Source organism: Onychomys torridus, chromosome 8 (genome assembly GCF_903995425.1).
Source record: "Onychomys torridus chromosome 8, mOncTor1.1, whole genome shotgun sequence".
NCBI classification, from domain to species: Eukaryota; Metazoa; Chordata; class Mammalia; order Rodentia; family Cricetidae; genus Onychomys; species Onychomys torridus.
In genome coordinates, this window is record NC_050450.1 from 3,955,292 (window position 1) to 3,977,051 (window position 21,760).

The 21,760-nt window shown below is 44.8% G+C and overlaps 1 protein-coding gene across 1 annotated transcript; it reads left to right on the plus strand.

Moving 5' to 3' along the window:
- Positions 1–143: 143 nt before the first annotated feature.
- On the plus strand, positions 144–21,043 carry LOC118588319 (mitotic-spindle organizing protein 2-like). The gene is made up of 3 exons (XM_036194573.1): positions 144–369; positions 560–699; positions 20,029–21,043. The coding sequence occupies exons 1-3, from the start codon at positions 203–205 to the stop codon at positions 20,184–20,186; spliced, it is 465 nt and encodes a 154-aa protein (XP_036050466.1). The 5' UTR covers positions 144–202; the 3' UTR covers positions 20,187–21,043.
- Positions 21,044–21,760: the final 717 nt, after the last annotated feature.

The window sequence follows — 21,760 nt, forward strand, 5'->3', positions numbered from 1 at the left end:
CCCGTGCCTAACACACTGTGCACACTGGGAGCTCAGCACAAGTCAAGCAATCAACTATGTAAAGATTCCTCCCGACCCCCGCCCTCCTCGCTGGAGCTGCCTGGCTGGGACCTGCGGGGACCCTGCATGGAAACGAGCGGCCAGTAGGAGGCGCTGTGGAACCTCTTGGCGGCTTGGGCCAACGCTCCCCTTTCCCGCACGAATGGCGGCAGCCGGTTGTGGGGCTGGGCTCGGGACATCCACAGGACTGGAGGCGGCGACACTGCAGAAGCTGGCGCTTCGGCGGAAGAAGGTGCTGGGAACTGAGGAGATGGAGCTGTACGAGCTTGCACAGGCTGCCGGTGCCACCATCGACCCCGATGTGTTCAAGTGAGAAGGCGAGGGTCGTACTCCCCGCAGATAAGCCTGTTCAGGACCCCTCTGGCCCCCAGTACGCTACGCTGAAAACTCCCTTGTCTCTGTATTGGTCTTCTGAGTGGTAGCCAGCTGCTCCGGCCCATGGAGCAGGTCCGCTCCGAGGCTTCCCTGTTTCACTAAGCACCGCATTTGTTTTTCCCAGGATCCTGGTGGACTTGCTGAATCTGAACGTGGCTCCCCTGGCCGTCTTCCAGATACTGAAGTCCATGTGTGCTGGTCAGCGGCTAGCGAGCGACCCCCAGGACTCGGTATCCACGTCTCTGTCCACATCAGAGACCCGAGGTTAGAGGTGGGCCCCAGGGTGGCAGGGATGGGGGGAGGGGCGGAGAACCAAGGGCTGGTTTGGCTCAGAATGGCTCAGTCTTTCTGTGGATCTCCCTCCCAGAGTCTGCAGACCAATTAAACTTCCAGGGACCTTAGTTGGCTCCACATTTGGAACTGTTCTGCCGGATCAAGGACTGGTCCAAGCAGGCTAGGGTCCTTCTGTCTGACACCTTCCTACCTCTTCATCATGCCTTCCTTCCACAGGTACTGGAATAAACAAGGCTTTGGTCTCCATGTACCTGACAATCACAGCCTCAGGGAAGTACTCAGAGAACAGGGCAGACAACTCCTTACCTACCCTCCCCAGGCCCAGGTCTAGCTCCCCTTCATCTCAGGCCAGGCCTGAACACCTCCCATCTGGGGATTATTTGGGGTAGAGGACTGGAGCCATCTGACTGCCTTGGGACATAGAATAGAAGTCTGACAGGAAGAGTATCCCAGGCTCAAATGTGAAGGGCTCCCCTGTGCCTGTGGTCATGACTGGGATGGTGTATAAACAGATATGGTAACCAGAGTGTCTAACAGTGGGATCTCAGGTCCTTGCACCTACCCATCTACTTGGTGCATCTGTTCTCTTAGGCTGCTGGAACGCTCTTAACACAACTTGTCCACCCAGGCAAGTGGATGGAGATCCACTGCTGGTTCACTGCTGGAAAGCACAGGAAGACCCTGGAAGGCATCCAAAAGGGGGAAAGTGCCGACCTGGTTTGTTGAAGTGGCCCATGGACACACTCACTGACCCACCCTCTTTCTGCTCAGTATGTGTCTCTCTGGCCTCTATACCTATTATTTGTAGGTTTGGTCTTTTCATAGTGTTCTGGATTTTTTGAGTATTTTGAGCCTGACTGTGTTTTGATTTAACATTTTCTTTGCGTTAGCGTCTTCTGCTTTGTCTTCAAGTCCTGAAATTCTCTTTTCCATGTTTTTTAATCTGTTGAGGAGGCTTACCTCTGAGGTTTTTGCTTGACATCCTGAGGTTTTTTGTTTGTTTGTTTGTTTGTTTCCAGTTTTATTTCAGTTTGGGTTTTCTTTAGGGATTCTGTTTCTTTGTTAAATTTTGCTTTTATGTCATGAATTGTTTTCATTATTTCATTCCACTGTGTCTTCATGTTTTTGTTTTGTTGTTTGTTTGATTATTTTTTGATATTTGAGACAGGGTTTTCCTGTGTAGACTTGGCTGTCCTGGAACTCACTCTGTAGACCAGGCTGGCCTTGAATTCATGGAGATCTGCCTGCCTCTGCATCCTGAGTGCTGGGATTAAAGGCGTGCGCCACCACTGCCCAGATTTTCATGGTATTTATTAAAGCCTTTATTCATATCCTCTTTGGGTCTTTTGAATATATTCTCAATTGCTGTATTTAAATTATTTAAATTCTTGTCTTATGCTGAGTTTCTTTTTCCAGGGCCTAACACAATACGATTGCTGGTTTCTGGAAGAGACATATGTTCTTGGTTGTTCATGTTTGTGTTTTTGAAGTAGGACATAGGCATCTGGAGTTACAATGTTTGAGGTGCTTCTCAGTGTATATATCTGGTCTTGTCTTTATTGGGTGAGTGTTCCATTCTTTGGTTGCTGTTGACCAATCTAGGTTCTAGCCAGGTGTGGCCTATGTGGGGTCTTGAGTCGCAGCTAAATATGATGACTGTATGTCACTGGTAGAGAGTGGTTCTGGATCCCAGACAAGCTTGTTGGTTAAGGGGTCCCTGGCAGAAAGCTATTTTCCAGGTCAATGGGGAGTCACAAAGGAATGGAGATGGGCTGGAAGGAAAGGCTAAGAGGGTGGTAGGAAGAAAAAGGGTGACCTGGTGTTCACCAAGAGGTGGAGTCTGTAGGGGATGGGTCAGGATGGAAGGAGGAGCTCCTGTAAGGCAGGAATGGAGGATAGGAAGGAAGTTGACGGTCCCCTTCCTAAGTCTCAGCCTGGTATGTCAGCTGGTAGAGAGAGGTTCTTCAGGGCTGGGGAGTCACAGAGGACTAGAGGAGCTAGAAAAAAAAAGCCTTCAGGGTTGCCAGGAAGAACTGAGGGGACTCTGGTTAGCATCATAGAGATAGGCCAGAAGGAACTATTCTCTTTTGAGAAAAGATTGACCTTGAACTCTTTATATAGCTGAGGATGACCTTGAACTTGTGACCTCTTGCCTCTGTCTTTTGTCTTTTTTGATAGGATTGCAGTCCTGTGCCACCATGCCTGGTTTATGCCTTGTTGGGAACCAAACCTTAGGCTTTGTACATGCTAGGTATACAACTAGTGAACTTTACCACCAGCTCCCCATCCTCTTTTTAAAATGTTTTTATCATGAGATGGTCTCACTGAGTTACCCAGATTACCCTTGAACTCACAGTGGCACAGGCCTTGACCCTGTGACCCTTCCCCTTAGTCCCCCTATCCAGAAGTAGCTAAGATTACACCCCTCTGCTACCAGGCCTAGCCACAGACTAGTCATAAAGTCCTAGGTCCAAGCCCTCCTCCTACTTCAGCCTCCCAAAGAAATGAGATTATAGGTGTGTATCTCTGTACCCTGCTTTTCAAAAAAATATTTTAAGTCCAAAATCTTTTGAATCTATAGATGCAAACCTCATAGCCATAGAGGATAGAGGATATAGAGGGCCAATTAGACTGGATAATTTGATCTAATAAAATTATATTAGGTTAATTTTTTATTTCCTTTCTTCTCCTCTTCTTCCTCCTCCATCTCCTCTTCTTTCTTTCACTTTTCCTCCTTCTTTTCCTCTTCCTCTTCTTTTTTTCTGGACAGTGTCTTAAGTGGCCCAGGCTGACCTAGAACTATGTATCCCAGGTTGGCCTTCAATTCATAATTCTCCATCTCCCAAATGCTGGGGCTACAGGTGTATGCTTCCACTCCTGTCATATTTTCTGTCTAATTGGCTTTTAGAAAAGTGAAACTGGGCTTGGAGAGACCCTTCGGCAGTTAGGAATACATACTCCTCTTGCAGAGAACCCAAGTTTACTTCTCAGTATCCACATCAAGCAGTGTACTCTACTTGTAAATCTACTTCAAAGGGAAATCTGATGCTTCTGGCATCTGTTAGTTATTATGCAGTGCTGTTTACCATGCAAGAAAATCATGAGGCACAACAAACCCACTATGAGAGTTTATTAGGAGAAGGGGTGGGGGAGAAAAGAATGTGCTTAGGCCTACAGAAAGACTTGTGCAGGAAGAAGGCGGAGGGTACGTGGGATCCACCTTTTATGGGCTCCCCCCTTCCGCATGTGCATATGGGCTTAAATAGCTAGGCCACACATTCACATAGAATACGTGATCACGCTGTGTGCAAATTATGTAGGACCTAAGGCTCTCGGAAATGACTAAGGGTCTTGCCAGCACATGCGGGGTCATGAAATCCTATCAGCATCTACAGGTACTGAACTCACATGTACATACCCACACATACATGCTAAGGAAAAGTTTGGGTGCACGTGAACACACATGCATTTGTAGAGGAGTCACTAGCACACTTGAAAGAACACTTTCCTAAGAAGTGTAGGCTGAGTTAAGAGTACATGTGTGCATGGCCATCCTTGTGTACATCTTCGTCCCTTGGTAGTTTATGCTCTGGAATGAGGCCCACAGGGTAGCAGTACTGGCTGGTGACAGCATAGACCTAGGGTTACTCTGCGTGCTCACACTCTGTAGCCACCAGACCCTGTCCACCATCCTTGAGAACAATTGTGCTCTTCAGGGAAACTGAATTGGCTCCTACCCAGTCAGCTTGCATGCATGGGATGGGAGTGTCAGGGTGGCTGAGCCTTGGTGTGTCTTTGCCTGCAGCACTCCTAGATCAAGCCTGTGCAGTTTTAACCTCTCCTTGTACCACTAATATAAAGAACACTGGCATGCCCTTGTAAAGTCACCTCCCCACACACCAAAAAAAAAAAAGGAATAAGGCCTATTTGGAGGATCCACAGGAAGGGGTAGGAGCAGCAGGGTTCTTTGCAAGCTGGTGGCATTCACAGGGGATAGGAAGTCAGGGCTGCAAAGGCCACTCTAATGTAAATGACAAAGTGGGTCTCAACCACCTTAGCCAACCTCTGGCTCCAGGGACTCTCCACCTCAGGGATGGATGACCATGACCAGCCATTGCATTTGAGGTTCCCTGCTCTCAGGAGTCACAGTGTGCTGAAGAGTTGCCCTGGCTTTCAGGGATGCGGGTGGGCAGAACTGGCCCTTCCTCATCAAGGTGCTGCTTGGCCCAATATTACTTAACTGCACTGTGTTCTTTGGGTGAAGACAACGGCCCTACTAACAAAGCACATGATTTCTGGGTCCTAAAGACCCACTCTCAGACTTCTCTGGCTGGAAATCAGTGTTGGTCTGATTGTTTCCTTTCCCACAGTGTATGTTACTCTTATAAAAGGCCTTGGGTCCTTCTGGGGGAAGAGGGAGAAAGGCTAACAGTAAAACTCTCAGGTATTTTAGCAAAGTCCTTCCTCAGAGGGACCTGGCCTTCCCTTCATTCAAAGAATTCTTGGTCTGCAAACTGTCTCATTTGGAAACTGGTTTAGGGTCTGAGACTCTCGTTTCTTTCATTTGTTATTTTTCTGCTTATACAAATCAAACAAAATGCAGTAGGCTTTATATCTGTTTCATTCCTGGAAACACCATGATTGACTAGCCAGTACCAAAGGTGCATAGAAGTTGCCTATCATAAAAATAACTGTCTGAGTTGTGTGGCTTGAGCTGTTTGTGGAGCCCCTGGCAGTGGGACCAGGAGTTATCCTAGGCACATGAACTGGCCTTTAGAGCCCGTTCCCTGTGATGAGATGCCTTGCTTAGCCTTGAGCAGTGGGGAGGGGCTTATTTCTGCCCCAACTTGGTATTCCAGGTTGTGTTGACTCCCCATGGGAGACCTTACCCCCATGAGGAGTGGATGGGGGAGGGAGGGGGAGAGGTGGGAGAAGGGAGGGAGAGAGGAGCTGTGGTTGGTATATAAAAATGAAAAAATATTTTTAAATAAAAATAGCTGCCTGTGCTGCCCATACAGGTGAGGCCATTGTGAGCATTGCTTTGTTTGTGCCGCCCATTACGATACCCACACTCACCTTGCCTCTGTGGGATCAGTGCCATTTATCGCCTGCTTTACCTGCAGCAGGACCCATTGAAAACCATCACATTCATTAGCCAAGCAACCCTAAAGTCTGGTTAGGTTTGCTAACCAAGAAAAAGAGCAAGAGCAAAGCTCGTTAAATGTGCTGATGCCCCTGTCATGATTTTGTGTTGTAGCATCACTGAAGGGTGTGTCTTCTGTGTCTTCCCATTGTGAAGAATTTGGTTTACATGTGTACCCACTCCAACACTGCAATTTCTCTGAGCCTTAAAGTCCCTTCACACTTAGCCAAGGAATCCTTTTAGCCAAGGCTCCTTTTCAGTGGACCATCTTTTAACAGATGCCAGCCAACCAACCAAAGAGACTTGGGTACCTTTCTTAAACTGTGGGAGTTTCCATGTTAAACCTAGATTCTCTACTCAGTGGGCCTATTGTTATTTATTTGTTGGCATGTGAGAGAACATGAGGTACAACGGAACCCACTATAAGAGTTTTTATTAGAAAAGAGAAAGTATAGTTGTGAGTAGATCTACCAGAGGGGAAACGTGCACAGAGAGAGGGGAAGTGGGTGGAGTCTGCTTTTATAGGTCACCTCGTGCATGTGCTTTTGGGCTTCATAGCTATGCTATGCATGTGACCACACTGTGGACAGATTACGTAGGATGTGCGGTCCTGGAATGACCAAGCATTTTGCCTGACTACTGACAGCGCATGCATGGTCATGTGACTCCAGAAGTGGCTAGGAATAATAACATTCCACCGTTTTTTTGTTATTATAAAAAGTAAGGGATTAGGGGTGGTGGGTGAACAGGAATGGGGACGCCAGGTCTCTTGAAATTGCTTCTAGCTGACCTGGTGAGCATTGATTAAATTTTGAGGGATGGGGAGGAGGCTTTTTCTGAGGTAGCCAGTCCTCCTGAGGTAGTTGGTTGTTTCTGATGCTGTTTTGAGCCCTGTGGAATCGTTCAGTGCCATTTGAATCTGACAGCATGAACCCAACAAGGTGCTGGCGAGGCAGAAGATGAAGTTTAGAAATCTTTTTTTCTCAGATCCTGGTACTTTGGGGGAAAGGGGAGATGAGATAGGGGTTCCCCAAGGAGTCCCAGGATGAGGGACGGGGTGCTGGAACCAGAAAAGTTTGAATGATACTTATCTGAAGTGGATCTGACATGTCCGGGTGGGTCCAAGCCGACTCCCCGAAGCTTAGAAGAATTTTTTAAGTTTACAAAGGAGACAAATTTTAGACATATTAAGAAGCAACCAAAGCAAATTTAAAATCCTGAGCTGGTAGCTATGATATTATAGTATTTAGTACTCTGCTATGAGAATTTTATTGGTTAATGTTAAAGTTATAGAGTCATATAGTGAGAGAGGAAGACAGAGAGAGAGAGAGAGAGAGAGAGAGAGAGAGAGAGAGAGAGAGAGATCTGGAACATGCTTTCTTTTTTCTGTTATTATCAATTAGTCTTCAGGTCTTCACCTGAGACAAACCTTAAGGCACCTGTTTCCTTTCATTATCTTGGTATTACTTCAGCATCCAGGAGAGACAGGTGATTGATTTCTGAGGGCATTTAATAGTAATAAACTGTTACATTGAAGTCTGTTTTTGCAGAGTCCAGACTCTTTGAGTCTAGGGTAAATATCTCTGAGCATTACTGTTTCTTACCACCATATCTGATGGTCCTTACACCTCCAGCTCTATGACTGACAGTGCTCCTGTAACACTCGGCTGAGTAATTAATTGGAAATTTGAATATGTTATTATGAACAGAAAGGGAAACTGATGAAGCAGAATGTGGTTGATAGAGACAGGAGAATGTGGAGGGAGAATCAGGAAGAAAATCTCATGGAATTGAGTATGGGTTGTGGGATGAAACCTTGTTCTTCTGGAATTGGAGACAGGCACTGAATAACTCCCATAGCTTTGGGGATATGGGAGGGTTTAGCATGGCCATTATTTGATATGGATCCTCCCTTTGCTGTAAGGAGCCCACGTTCTTTCCAGATAGGAGCATGGGACAGGAGGATATGAAAAGCATATTTGGAGTCTGTGTAAATATTTAGGGATTGTCCCTGTGCCAATTGGAAGGCACAGGTGAGAACTATCAGCTCAGCCTGTTGGTTAGTGGTGTGGGCAGGGAACGCCTGTGCTTCTACCACCCCAGTGTCTGACACTATGGCATAGCCTGCTTTATGGGTCCCCTCATATGAAAAGGAGCTGCATCTGGTGCCAGATATAAGTGGCCTGAGGCAATGTGCCCTCCTGTTTGTGTGAAGGATGGGGCAATATTTCCTCTAGGGTTTCAGTGCAGGAATGAGATGGGGAGTGGTCAGCATTAGGTTGAGGGAGGAGACTTGAAATATTAAGGGGTGGGCAAGTCTGGAAAGAAAGTGGCATCTTCCAGTAATGACACTTGGAGAGAAAGAACTCAGGAAGGAGGTAAAGTTTGTAAGCCTTTATAAGTTAAGAGATGGGACAGGTTGTGGTGGGAGAAGATAGTGGTGAGTGACCCAAAGGTTAGCTTCTTTGATTCACAAATAAGGAGCTCTGCAGCTGCTAAAGTACATGTGCAAGGTGCTCAGCCCTGACTGGTAAGGTCTGGTTTTTTGACAGGTATGCTACAGGTGCAAAGGAGAGTCCCAGCTGGTGCCCTAGGATTCCAAGGGCAAATCCCTTTCTGTTACAAAGTGAGAGAAGGGACGAGTTAGGTCTGGAAGATGAAGTGCTGGGGCCTGGAGGAGAGCCTGTTGGAGCTTCTGGAAGGGTCTAGTAATGGGGTGAAGGAGGGGTTCATGCAGGGAGCCAAGAGCAGCCTCATATAAGGGGTGAGCAAGGAGAGAAAAAGATGGACTATTCCTAGGAAAGACGGAATCTCCCCTTTAGTAGAGGAGACTGCAAGAGACTGGATTAGATGCTTTCTATTTAAAGCAATAAATAGCCTTGTGGGTCGGGGTAATGGTTAGACCCAAATAGGTGATTTGAGGAATGGACAGCTGGACCTTGGAAGGTGAGACTCTATAACCACAGCTGGACAAGAAATTTAGGAGAGCAGAGGTTTAGTTGGCTAACTTGTAATGACGGGCTGCACAGTAGAATGTCATCTACATACTGTAGAGAGTTTAGAGCCAGGGAGGGACAAAGAGAGCAAGTCAGAGGCCAGGGCCTGATCAAATAGGTGTGGGCTATTTCTGAATCCCTGTGGCAGGACAGTCCAGGTCAGCTGCATAGACAGGTGAGTGTCAGGGTCAGTCCAGATAAAAGTGAAGATATTATGAGACTGAGGGCTGAGAGGAATAGAGAAGAAAGGGTCTTTGAGATCTAGAACTGAGAAATGGGAGTTCCTGAAGGGATAGTGGAAAGAAGTGTGTAAGGATTGGGGACCACAGGATAGATGGGAACCACTGCAAAATTAATGAGCTGGAGGTCTTTAACCAGGCGGTAGGTTCCATTAGACTTCTTAACTGCAAGTATAGGGGTGTTAAAAGAGAAGAGGTTAGGCGAAGTAGCTTTTTTCTTAGAAGGTCAGAGATGATAGTTTTAAGTCCCCTAAGGCTCTTGAGTGAGAGAAGGTACTGAGCTTGGGTGATGTACCAGGTAGGGTCTTGTAACTGGATAACAATGGGAAAATGGTGTTTAGCAACAGGGTTTTGGGTATCCCAGACTTGAGGGTCCTCCTGAGAGACTGGTAAGGGAAATTACATGTTAGAGCTAGTGGGCTGGGTGGCTAGGAAGAGGAGGAGAGGAGCTGCTGGTGAGTCTGGGGTCAGGCGAATGGGGGGAACAAACAAAATAGAAGCTCCTACCTTAGCTAAAAATCTCTTCCCATAGGGGCACAGGGCAAGTTGGTATGACCAGGAATGTGTGGGTAAGAGGGATACCACTGAAAATGCAATTAAGTGGTGGGGTCTGATGGGGTAGGTAAGGCTGTCCCCCTACCCCAATGCCCCGGCCAGCAGGGTTTCAACGGGGGCGACCCACCTGTGGGAGCAAATGAAAGGAACGGGCACAAGAGACGACAGCAAGACAGGATTCTGATCAAGCTGCAGATTTTACTTTACTCAGCAAGGCTTATAAAGCACAGGAGGGGAGGGGGCAGGAAGGAGGGAAGGGGAAAGGGGCGTGTAGAACATGGAAGGGGTGTAAGACGTGGGGGACGTGCAGATCGTGCAACTGCAGGATGTTGGCTAAGGTCACTGGCCAGGGCCCATTTGTTCTGTTGCTAGGCTACCTGACCATGGAATGCTCTTTACGTTTGGTTGTCATGGCACCTGACTGTGGGATGTTCTCTTATCTTTGGGGGCCTCTGGTTAGTAAAGGGGTGTTACTGCTCTGGGAAAGGGCAGTGGGCGTATGACTTGTTCTCTGGTCTAGCTAGTACTTTTCCATGGTTCATGTTTGGTTCCTGACATCTTGGTCCCTGACACCCCAACAATAGGGAGACAAGAAGGAGAGGTGGGTCTCCAAAACTCCCTCAGGATAGAGTAAGTGGCCCCAGTGTCCTCGAGAAAGGAAATGGATTGAAAGGCAAGAGTTCATTAGTAGGATCTAGAGTAGTAGTGAGAGATTCCTCTGGTTCAGGTTACATAGCTAGGAGCATAAGGTAACTCTTTCCATTTGCCCATTTGCTGATGAAAGTTAGATAACTCCCATAAAATATTGGGGTCCAAGGAGCATTAGGCCATTCTTTATTGTTATCTAAGGGATATTAAGGCCATTTTTTTAGTGCAGAAGTATACTTAGAAGTCTGTAAGTAGGGCACTAAGCTAAGAGATTTGAGGGTTTCTAAAAGGCATCCTAGAGGAGATGTGGGGCTTATGAAATTGGAGGCCTTGTTTTCCATGACTGCAACAGAGAGAAAAATAAAATAAAAAATAAACGAGATTCAATAACTATAATATCTCAGGCATCCCAGAGATCAAGCAAGGATCAATTAATGGCACAAGTTGCTCAGTGTTCCATCAAGTAAAGAGCGAGGGCCAGGACAGGAGCCCAAAGGATGAGGGTCCAAAAGATGAGAAATGAGGCCTCAGACAGCAGTCGTGGGGAATGGCCAGTGGTGATATCAGTGATGGTGGCTGACGGTAGCCAATAAAGACCATGCATGGAGGTACTCTCACTCCCAAGGACACCAGAAGGATGCTGGGTGATCAATGGTCATTCCCATGGGTCCAGGGAAGTGCTTTAGCTGACCGATAAAGGGAAAACTCACCAATCAGAGTAACCGGTGTTGTGTGAAGCAATTCCTTGGCCAGGCAAATGGACAGTGGGCAGTTGCGGATGAACCAACCTTGGTTCAGGATCCTGATGCAGGGCACCAGGAGGGCCTGTTTGGTCACGGAACCAATGTTATTTTTTTGTAGAAGTTGTTTACTGGGTGAGAGAGAACACGAGGTACAACAGAACCCACTTTAAGAGTTTTTATTAGGGAAGGGAAAGTATAGTTGTGGACCTACCAGAGGAGAAACGTGCAAAGAGAGAGGGGGAGCAGGTGGAGTCTGCTTCTATAGGTCACCTCAAGCTTACAAATGTGGGTTTACATAGCTATGCAATATAGTGATATTTTATTTGTATTGAAATGTGATTTTATTTGTATGTCAATAAAGTTGCCTTGAGGTCAGAGCAAGCCAGAGCAGAAGCCGAGCAGTAGTGGGGCACGCCCTTAATCCCAGCCCTTGGGAGGCAGAGCTAGGCGGATCTCTGTGTGTTCAAGGACACAGCCAGCATAGCAGACACACGCCTTTAATTTCAATACCAACCATAGAAGACCTGGAGGTCTGTACAAACAGGCAGTGACGAGGAGGTCATGTGGCTGGGTTACAACCAATGAGGGAGGAGAACAAAAAGTCTTTAAATAGACAGGACGCACAGAAGTAGGTCTCTTGCGGAGAGGAGGAACCGCAGAAGCAGTGAAGGGTAAGGTTTTCTGCTTTGGCTCTGACCTCGTGGTTTTTAACTCTGCAACTGGCTCTGTGTTTCTTATTTAACAAACAGGATACATCTACAATGCAAGGCATGTGCATGATTACATGACCATATTCTAGGAAGATAATGTGACTACACTGTGTCCTGGAGTGACTAAGCATTTTGCCTGATTGCTGACAGCACATGAATGGTCATACAACTCTAGAAGTGGCTGGGAATAATAACATCCATGTAATAAACTCAGCAGGATTGAGGTTTTTTTTTTTCTTTATTATTATGTGTTTTAAATTTTATACATCAGCCATGGGTTCCCCTGTCCTCCCCACACCCGGGCTCAACCCCACCCTCCCTGCAGCCCCTCCCCTCCATTCCCATGTCCTCCAGGATCAAGGCACCCCTGGGGATTCATTTAAACCTGGTGGATTCAGTACAGGCAGGTCCTGTCACCTCCTTCCAGACTGAGCAAAGTGTCCCTGTGTAAGCCCAAGGTTTCAAACAGCCAGCTCATGCACTAAGGATAGATCCTGGTCCCACAGACTGGGTGCCTCCCAAGCAGATCAAGCTATTCAATTGTCTCACTTATCCAGAGGGCCTGATCCAGCTGGGGGCTCCACAGCCTTTGGCTCATAATTCATGTGCTTCCATTCGTTTGGCTATTTGTCCCTGTGCTTTTTGCAATCTTGGATTCAACAATTCACGCCCTTGCAGTCCCTCCTCTTTCTTGATAGTTGGACACCTGGAGCTCCACCTGGGGCCTAGCTGAGGATCTCTGCATCCACTTCCATCAGTTATTAGATGAGAGTTCCAAGACGACTGCTAGGGTGTTTAGTCATCTGATCACCAGACTAGGTCAGATCAGGCATTCCCTCGACCATTGCCAGCAGTCTACAGAGCATATATCATTGTGGATTTCTGGGGACCTCTCCAGCACTCTGCCTATTCCTGGTCTCATGTGGTCATCATTTATCATGGTCTGTTATTCTTCGTTCTCCCTTTCTGTTCTTCATCCAGCTGGGATCTCCTGCTACCCTAAGCTTTCTTTCCCTCAAATCTTGCCCTTCATTATTCCCACTGTTGTCCAGGTTGTTCATGTAGATCTCATCCATTTCTCTGTCATTGGGTGATCCCTGTGACTTTCCTAGGGTCCCGTTTTCTAGGTAGCCTCCCTGGAGTTGTGTAGCAGTCTACTCATCTTTGTTTTACATCTAGTATCCTCCTATGAGTGAGTACATACTGTGTTTGTGCTTCTGAGTCTGGGTTACCTCACTCAGGATGATTTTTTCTAGATCCATCTATTTGCCTGCAAACCTCATGATGTCATTGTTTTTCTCTGCTGAGTAGTACTCCATTGTGTATATGTACCATATTTTCTTTATCCATTCTTCAGTTGAAGGGCATCTAGGTTGTTTCCAGGTTCTGGCTATTACAAACAAAGCTGATACGAACATAGCTGAGCAAATGCCCTTGTGGTATGATTGAGCATACCTTGGGTATATGCCCAAGAGTGCTATAGCTGGGTCTTGGGGGAGATGGATTCCCAATTTTCTAAGGAAGCACCATATTGATTTCCAAAGTGGCTGTACAAGCTTGCATTCCCACCAGCAGTGGAGGAGAGTTCCCCTTGCTCCACATCCTCTCCAGCATAAGCTGTCTTCTGTGCTTTTGATCTTAGCCATTCTGACAGGTGTAAGGTGGTATCAGAGTCGTTTTGATTTGCATTTCCCAGATAATTAGGGATGTTGAGCAATTCTTTAAATGTCTTTCAGCCATTTGAACTTCCTCTGTGAAGAATTCTCTGTTTAGTTCTATAGTCCATTTCTTAATTGGACTGTTGGGCATGTTGATGTCTAATTTCTTGAGTTCTTTATATATTCTGGATATCAGCCTTCTGTCAGATGTGGGGTTGGTGAAGACCTTTTCCCATTCTGTAGGCTGTTGCTTTGTCTTGTTAACTGTGTCCTTTGCTCTACAAGAGCCTCTCAGTTTCAGCAGGTCCCATTGAGTGATTGTTTCTCTCAGTGTCTGTGCTACTGGTGTTGTATTTAGAAAGTGATCTCCAGTGCCAATGCATTCAAGAGTACTTCCTACTTTCTCTACTATCAGGTTCAGAGTAACTGGATTTATGTTGAGGTCTTTGATCCACTTGGATTTAAGTTTTGTGCACGGTGACAGATATGGATCTATTTGCAGCCTTCTACACATTGACATCCAGTTATGCCAGCACCATTTGTTGAAGATGCTTTCTTTTTTCCGTTGTACATTTTTGGCTTCTTTGTCAAAAATTATATATTCATAGGTGTGTGGGTTAATGTCAGGGTCTTCAACTCAATTCCATTGGTCCACATGTTGGTTTTTATGCCAGTACCAAGCTGTTTTTTATTACAGTAGCTCTATAGTAGAGCTTGAGGTCGGGGATTGTGATGCCTCCAGAGGTTGTTTTATTGTACAGGATTCTTTTGGCTATCCTGGGTTTTTTGTTTTTCCATATGAAGTTGACTATTATTCTTTCCAGATCTGTGAGGAATTGTGTTGGTAATTTGATGGGAATTGCATTGAATCTGTAGATTGCTTTTGGTAAGATCTCCATTTTTCCTATGTTAATCCTGCCTATCCAAGAGCTTGGGAGATCTTTCCATTTTCTGACATCTTCTTCAATTTCTTTTTTCAGGGACTTAAAGTTCTTGTCATATAGGTCCTTCACATGCTTAGTTAGCATAACCCCAAGGTATTTTATATCATTTGTGCCTATTGTAAATGGTGATGTATCTCTGATTTCCTTCTCAGCCTGTTTGTCTACTGTATATAGGAGGGCTACTGATTTTTTTGAGTTGATCTTGTATTTTGCAATGATTCAGAAGGTTTTTATTAGCTGTATCAGTTCCTTGGTTGAATTTTTGGGGTCACCCATGTATACTAACATGTCATCTGCAAATAGGGAGAGCTTGACTTCTTCTTTTCCAATTTATATCCCTTTAATCTCTTTATGTTGTCTTATAGCTCTGGCTAGAACTTCAAGTACTATATTGAAAAAGTATGGGGAGAGGGGACAGCCTTGCCTTGTTCCTGATTTTAGTGGAATTGCTTTGAGTTTCTCTCCCTTTAATTTGATGTTGGCTGTTGGCTTGCTGTAGATTGCCTTTATTGTGTTTAGGTATGTTCCCTGTATTCCTGATTGCTCTAAGACCTTTATCATGAAGGGGTGTTGGATTTTGTCAAATGCCTTTTCTGCATCTAGTGAGATGATCATGTGGTTTTTTTCTTTGAGTTTGTTTATATGGTGTATTACATTGACGGACTTTCGTATGTTGAACCACCCTTGCATCCCTGGGATGAAGCCTACTTGATCATGGTGGATAATTGTTTTGATGTGTTCTTGGAGTCTGTTTGCCAGAATTTTATTGAGTATTTTTGGATCAGTGTTCATGAGGGAGATCGGTTTGTAGTTCTCTTTCTTTGTTGCATCTTTGTTTGTTTAAGGAATCAGGGTAATTGTAGCCTCATAGAAGGAGTTTGGTAATGTACCTTCTGCTTCTATTGTGTGGAACAATTTAAAGAGTATTGGTATTAAGTCTTCTTTGAAGATCTGGTAGAATTCTGCAGTGAAACCATCTGGTCCAGGGCTTTTTTTGGTTGGGAGACTTTTAATGACTGATTCTATTTCCTTAGGGGTTATTGGACTATTTAAATGGTTTATCTGGTCTTGATTTAACTTAGGTATGTGGTACCTATCCAGAAAATTATCCATTTCTTTTAGATTTTCCAGTTTTGTGGAGTAGAGGTTTTTGAAGTATGACCTGATGATTCTCTGGATTTCCTCATTGTCTGATGTTATGTCCCCCTTTTCATTTCTGATTTTGTTAATTTGGATGTTCTCTCTCTGTCTTTTGGTTAGTTTGCATAAGGGCCTGTCTATCTTGTTGCTCTTCTCAGAGAACCAACTCTTTGTTTCATTAATCCTTTGTATTCTCTTTATTTCTATTTTATTGATTTCAGCTCTCAATTTGATAATTTCCTGGCATCTGTTCCTCCTGGGAGACTTTGCTTCTTCCTGTTCAAGGGCTTTCAGGTGTGCTGTCAAGTCACTAGCATGAGATTTCTCCAACTTCTTTATGTGGGCATTCAGTGCTATGAATTTCCCTCTTAGCACTGCTTTCATAGTGTCCCATAAGTTTGGGTATGTGTTGTATTCATTTTCAATGATCTCTAGGAAGTCTTTAATTTCTTTCTTTATTTCTTCCTTAACCCATTGGTGATTCAGTTTAGTATTATTCAGTTTCCATGAGATTGTAGGATTTCTGTAGTTTTTTCTGTTGTTGAAATCTAACTTTAAACCATGGTGGTCTGATAGAACACAGGAGGTTATTCCAGTTGTTTTGTATCTGTTGAGATTTGCTTTGTGGCCAAGTATGTGATCGATTTTAGAGAAGGTTCCATGGGGTGCTGAGAAGAAGGTGTATTCTTTTTTGTTTGGGTGGAATGTTCTGTATATATCGATTAAGTCCATTTGAGCCATAACATCAGTTAAGTCCATTATGTCTCTGTTAAGTTTCAATTTGGCCAATCTGTCCAGAGGTGAAAGTGGGGTGTTGAAGTCTCCCACTATTAATGTGTGTGGTTTTATATGTGATTTAAGCTTTAGTAATGTTTCTTTTACATATGTGTGTGCCCTTGTGTTTGGGGCATATATGTTCAGAATTGAGACTTCATCTTGGTGGATCTTTCCTGCGATGAGTATGTAATGTCCTTCATCATCTCTTTTGATTGATTTTAGTTTGAAGTTTATTTGCTGGATATTAGGATGGCTACACCAGCTTGCTTCTTAAGACCATTTGATTGGAAAGTCTTTTCCCAGCCTTTTATTCTTAGGAGGTTTCTGTCTTTGAATTTGAGGTGTGTTTCTTGTATGCAGCAGAAAGATAGGTCCTGTTTTCATATCCATTCTGTTAGTCTGTGTCTTTTTATAGGTGAATTAAGTCCATTGATATTAAGGGATATTAATGACCAGTGATTGTTCATTCCTGTTGTTATTTTTATTTTTTGGTGGTAGTGTGTGTGTACTTCTCTTCTTTGGGGTTTACTGCTGTGGTGTTATCTATTGCCTGTGTTTTCATGGGTGTATCTGCCTTCCTTAGGTTGGAATTTTCCTTCTAGTGCTTTCTGTAGGGCTGGGTTTGTGGATAAGTATTGTTTAAATCTGGTTTTGTCTTGGAAGGTCTTGTTCACTCCATCTATGCTGATTGAAAGTTTTGCTGGGTATATTAGTCTAGGCTGGCATCCATGGTCTCTTAGTGTCTGCATTATATCTGTCCAGGTCTTTTTGGCTTTCAAAGTCTCCATTGAGAAATCGGGTGTTATTCTGATGGGTTTTCCTTTATAAGTCACTTGGCCTTTTTCCTTTGCTGCCCTTAATATTCTTTCTTTATTCTGTATGTTGAGTTGTTTAATTGTTATGTGGCGAGGGGACTTTTTTTTTTGGGGGGGGGGTCTAGTCTGTTTGGTGTTCTATAGGCTTCTTGTATCTTCATTGGCATTTCCTTCTTTAAGTTGGGAAAGTTTTCTTCTATGATCTTGTTAAATAAATTTTCTGTGCCTTTGAGTTGGTATTCTTCTCCTTCCTCTACCCCTATTATTCATAGGTTTGGTCTTTTCATGGTTACCCAAATTCCTTGGACATTTTGGGTCATGACTTTGTTGGTTTTAGTGTTTTCTTTGACTGATGAATCTATTTCTTCTACTGTGTCTTCAACACCAGAGATCCTCTCTTCCATCTCTTGCATTTTGTTGGTTATACTTGCATTTGAAGTTCCTGTTTGTTTACTCAGATTTTCTATTTCCAACATTCCTTCTGCTAGTGTCTTCTTCATTTTTTCAGATCTTGGATTGTCTCCCTTGCTTTTCCATGATTTTCATTCAAGGATTTATTGTTTTCTTCTGCTTTAATTGTCCTTTCCTCTAGTTTTTTATAACGTTCTTCCCATTTTTTGTTTGTCTGTTCCTCTACTTTATTTTTGATTTCTTCTATATAAGGCTCTAGCCTCTTCATGATGTTACTTATAAGGTTGTTTCCTCCTTCTTCTTCCATTCCATGATGTTCATGTCTAGCTGTTGGAGAAGGGCTAGGTTCTGATGATGCTGTATTGCTCTTTATTTTGTTGTATGTACTTCTGCCTTGACATCTGCCCATCTCCTCTTGGGTTTGTTCTTGTTCTTATCAGTGTACTTGGTCCAGAGAGAGTTGACAGATTTAGGTTGCCTCTCTCTGGTCCAGATGGAAGCTCTGGGCCAGATGGGAGTGCTGGTCCAGATGAGAGTGCTGGCCGGATAGGAGCTGGGGGCTTGACTCTGAGTCTTGGGAAGTCCCTGGGGTCTCCTTATTTTGTCCAGATGGGACCTCCTCTTGTCCAGATAGGAGTTCCTCTGGTCTCTCTGGTCCAGATGGGAGTTCCAGGGCGGATGAGAGCTGGGGGTTGGTCTCTGAGTCTCAGGAAGTGGCTGGGTCTCTGGTCCAGATGGGAGTTCCAGGGCAGACAGAGCTGGGGGCTTGTCTCTGAGTCTCAGGAAGTGCTGGGGTCTCCAGCAGATGGGTGTGGGGGCAGGGTGTGGAGACTGCAGTGTCTCCCTGCAGTCTTGGAAAAGGGGAGCCTTCCTGCAGGGCCTGCAGTTTGGCAGGCAACTGGGGCCTATTTGGTCAGGTCCTCCCAGGGTGGCCTGTGTCCAGCGGTGGGACCCAGGCGCAGTTGCCTCTCTGACTATAACCCAGGCACTCACCTCTGGTCTAGATGGGAGTTCTGGGGCCGAAGCAAGCTGGGGGCTGGTCTCTAGGATTGAGTTTTATGTTCCTTCCACCATTATCCCCATCCTTAAATATAGTCCCTAAACTTCATCAAACTCACCCACCTCTTCACTGATTACACTTTCTATGGCCTCTGTAGGAGCCTTCTTAGCTTTAAATCTGGTTCTAAGTATCAAGACAACTATTGATGGGACCTGAAGACATCAGTATTGTGCTGCCTGGGATCTCCTTCAGGGAAGATTTTCACTGCTGATTCCTTTAATTCCCTTAGACAAATTTGGCAAAGCCTGGACTGCAGGGTCAGGTTGGGGATGAATCCTCTGCTAAAGGTGGGGAGATAAACCATTCAAATTCAGCCTCAGTAGGATCCCCCACACCTGCATCCTAAGTTCCAAGTTCCCAGTCCTTATCAATCAGTGCCCTTTAACTGCCAATGCCCTCTGAGGCTGGGACTTGAATTTTCTTTGTTACTCAGCCAACCTTATGATTTCCTCAACTTGAGCTCTGTGACTGCTGAAGAGAAAATTCTCTTCCAGGGCACACTTAGAACCCTTTAGACTTTGTCAATTTATCTAGAGATACTAGAGGCAACCAGTCAGCATCATTATTTTCCTGACTTTTCCACAAATTGTCAAAAGTTTTATGTATAAAGTCACTACAACTTAGTGTCAAATTACACTAGTTCCTTACAGTAGGTGAATCAGGGCAATCAGATGCATTTATGTTGATAAGTTGCTTAAATAAGTCACACCATGGATTTGTAGTATTCTCCATGGCACTAGGAGAGCCTTCAATAACTGTAGTTATTGGAGAATTGGAAAACCTGTTTCAGATACTTAAAAGTTCATCTTTAAAATTCTGTTTCTCTAGATTCACTTCTGGTGCCACAGTCTTTATTAGTCAGGGTTCTTTAAAGGAAAAAAAACTGATTAAATGAAAATATATGTTAAAATAACATTTTATTATGTATAAAATATATTTAAAGTTGATTTATTAAAGTGGCTTACAGGCTGAAGTCAATGATACAATCCAACAGAAAGTCCAAGAATCAAGTAGTTGTTCAGTTTAGCAGATTGGCCATCTCGGCATTTCCAATCTGGGGCTGGAGTCCCCGAGGCTCCTACAGCACTCCTGGTCTTCAGTCTATGTTGGAATTCCCAAGAAGTAGATCCTAACACCAGCAGAGGAATTTCTCAGCAACAGAACAGATGTACCAGGGAAAATTAGAACAAGCAGGCAAAAGGCATGAGCCCAGATTTAGTGTTGGAATTCGCACATCAACTAATCCAGTCAAGAAAATCCCCTACTCATGTGCCAGCATCTTAGGTTTTAGTTGATTCTAGATGTGTTCAAGTTGACAACCAAAATTTCCAATCACAGATTTGCAGCTGAAACAGATTAATACAGCCGATAGATGGGCACATTTCCCAAGAAACCAAATGGTGAGTGTGTTACAGCTGGAGTCTACCCCATCCTAATTATTGGATTCTATGTCTTTTCAGGAAGAAACAGAGGTGGCCCCACTCTTGGCAGTGTGCCCATAGTGGCAGAACGTGGAAGCCGTGAAGGACCCATCCAGAGGATGCCACGCCAGCCCAGTGCTACTAGGTTGCCCAAAGTGGCAGGACCTGGGAAAAGTAACTCCCGGAGCAGCACATAGTCCAGAACAGAGGCTGCACTTGGCATCACAGTCTCTCTCTGCCACTTCTGGATACTATTAAAACACAGAGATTTAGAGTGAAATCTGTATTCAGTTCTGCTTTTTGCTACAGCCAAACTAACCAGGAGGCATAAAAGTGATTTTTGGTTTTTTGATCTTTATTTGGGAACTAAGAAAATATGTATATTGCTGGGCCTTTTTATAAACAGGCCAGCATGCTTTCCAGAATGCAAAAAGTTCCCTACAATACTGACCCATCACAGAGCTAGTAGGCAGGGGTACCAGTGTGACCACTAAGCCAGGTATGGATGAAATGTCACCATCAAGATCAGTAACATGTCTTTGCCCCCAAATCCTCCCCTTTCACATTTAATCCAGTTTTTGTGATTTTGAGGACACTCCCCACACAGATCTGTTTTAGATCCTCCATTTTAGGTTGATACAGGTGCTCACTATATAACCCATGCTGGCCTAGGACTCAATATCCAGTAGCCTCTGATTCCTGAGTTCTGGGACTGAACTCTATGTGCATACACTCCAATCACCACCATGCCTGATTGGACTCTCTATTGCTTTTTTTACTTTAGTTAGAATGCCTCATCAGTGTAGAAGTGATCAAACGTGTTCCAGTACACCCATTCTCTGTCATGATTATGATGTTGTTGAGCACTCACGTAGCTTCCTGCACCTTGGCCTGATCTCAACAAGACCATAGTTGGGGAGGGGCTAGTAGTTACTGTAAGTAAATTGGTTGTAACTCTGTGGATTTGGTCCCAGGTTTCAGCACCAACAATGTAGGTATAATTTGTTGCAACAACTCTGGGGAAAGGTGTCCTGACTACCTGGGTATCCTGGACACCTCGAGCTGCTCAGAACAACAGCTCTGCCCTGAAGGTGTCCTGAACACCTGAAGCTGTTTAGCACAGTTCTGACAGTTGGAACTGCAAAGAAGCAGCCCAACCCTGGAAGGAAAATTTTTCTGACTTCTCGGGAGAGTCAGGCCTGGAACTGCTTCAGCAGGGAAGGGTATCATGACTGTTCAGAAAGTCAAGGTATACCTGGTGTGATGGGGGATGGTCTCCCTACAGGATAATAGCAATCCTGCTCCTCTCCTGGAGAGCCACTACAGCTTAGCTTTGCTCAGCCCCCACTTAAGGGGGCTTCCTAGCAGAGCTGAGCTTCTCCAGCCTAAGATGTTGCTTCCTTTGCTTCACTCTGCAAAAGGAGAAACCCCTGCAGAAATGTAGCAATCTCCTCCCGCTCAGGAGAAAAGTGTTACTTTTCAGCTCTCTCTTGCTCTGTCCACTATGGGATGTCCCAGCAAGGATCTTCTGTTCAGCTCCGCCTTGCTCAGTCCACTATGAGATATCTTAGCAAGGTTCTTCTGTTCAGCTCCCCCTTGCTCAATCCACTATGGGATGTCTTAGCAAGGTTTTTCTGTTCAGCTCCCCTTTGCTTAATCTACTATGAGACATCCCAGCAAGGTTGTTCTGTGCACCAGTGAATGAAGGTCTTCACACCCAAAAGTCTTTTGAGAAAGAGATTTATTTGGGAAGGAGGAGTCCAGAAGACTA

Bases quoted from the DNA above. Each gene is read 5' to 3' on its own strand.
- LOC118588319 (XM_036194573.1), top strand. From the start codon at position 203: ATGGCGGCAGCCGGTTGTGGGGCTGGGCTCGGGACATCCACAGGACTG. The intron at 370-559 runs GTGAGAAGGCGA...TGTTTTTCCCAG, and splicing joins ATCGACCCCGATGTGTTCAA to GATCCTGGTGGACTTGCTGA. The intron at 700-20,028 runs GTTAGAGGTGGG...ATGTCTTTTCAG, and splicing joins GTCCACATCAGAGACCCGAG to GAAGAAACAGAGGTGGCCCC.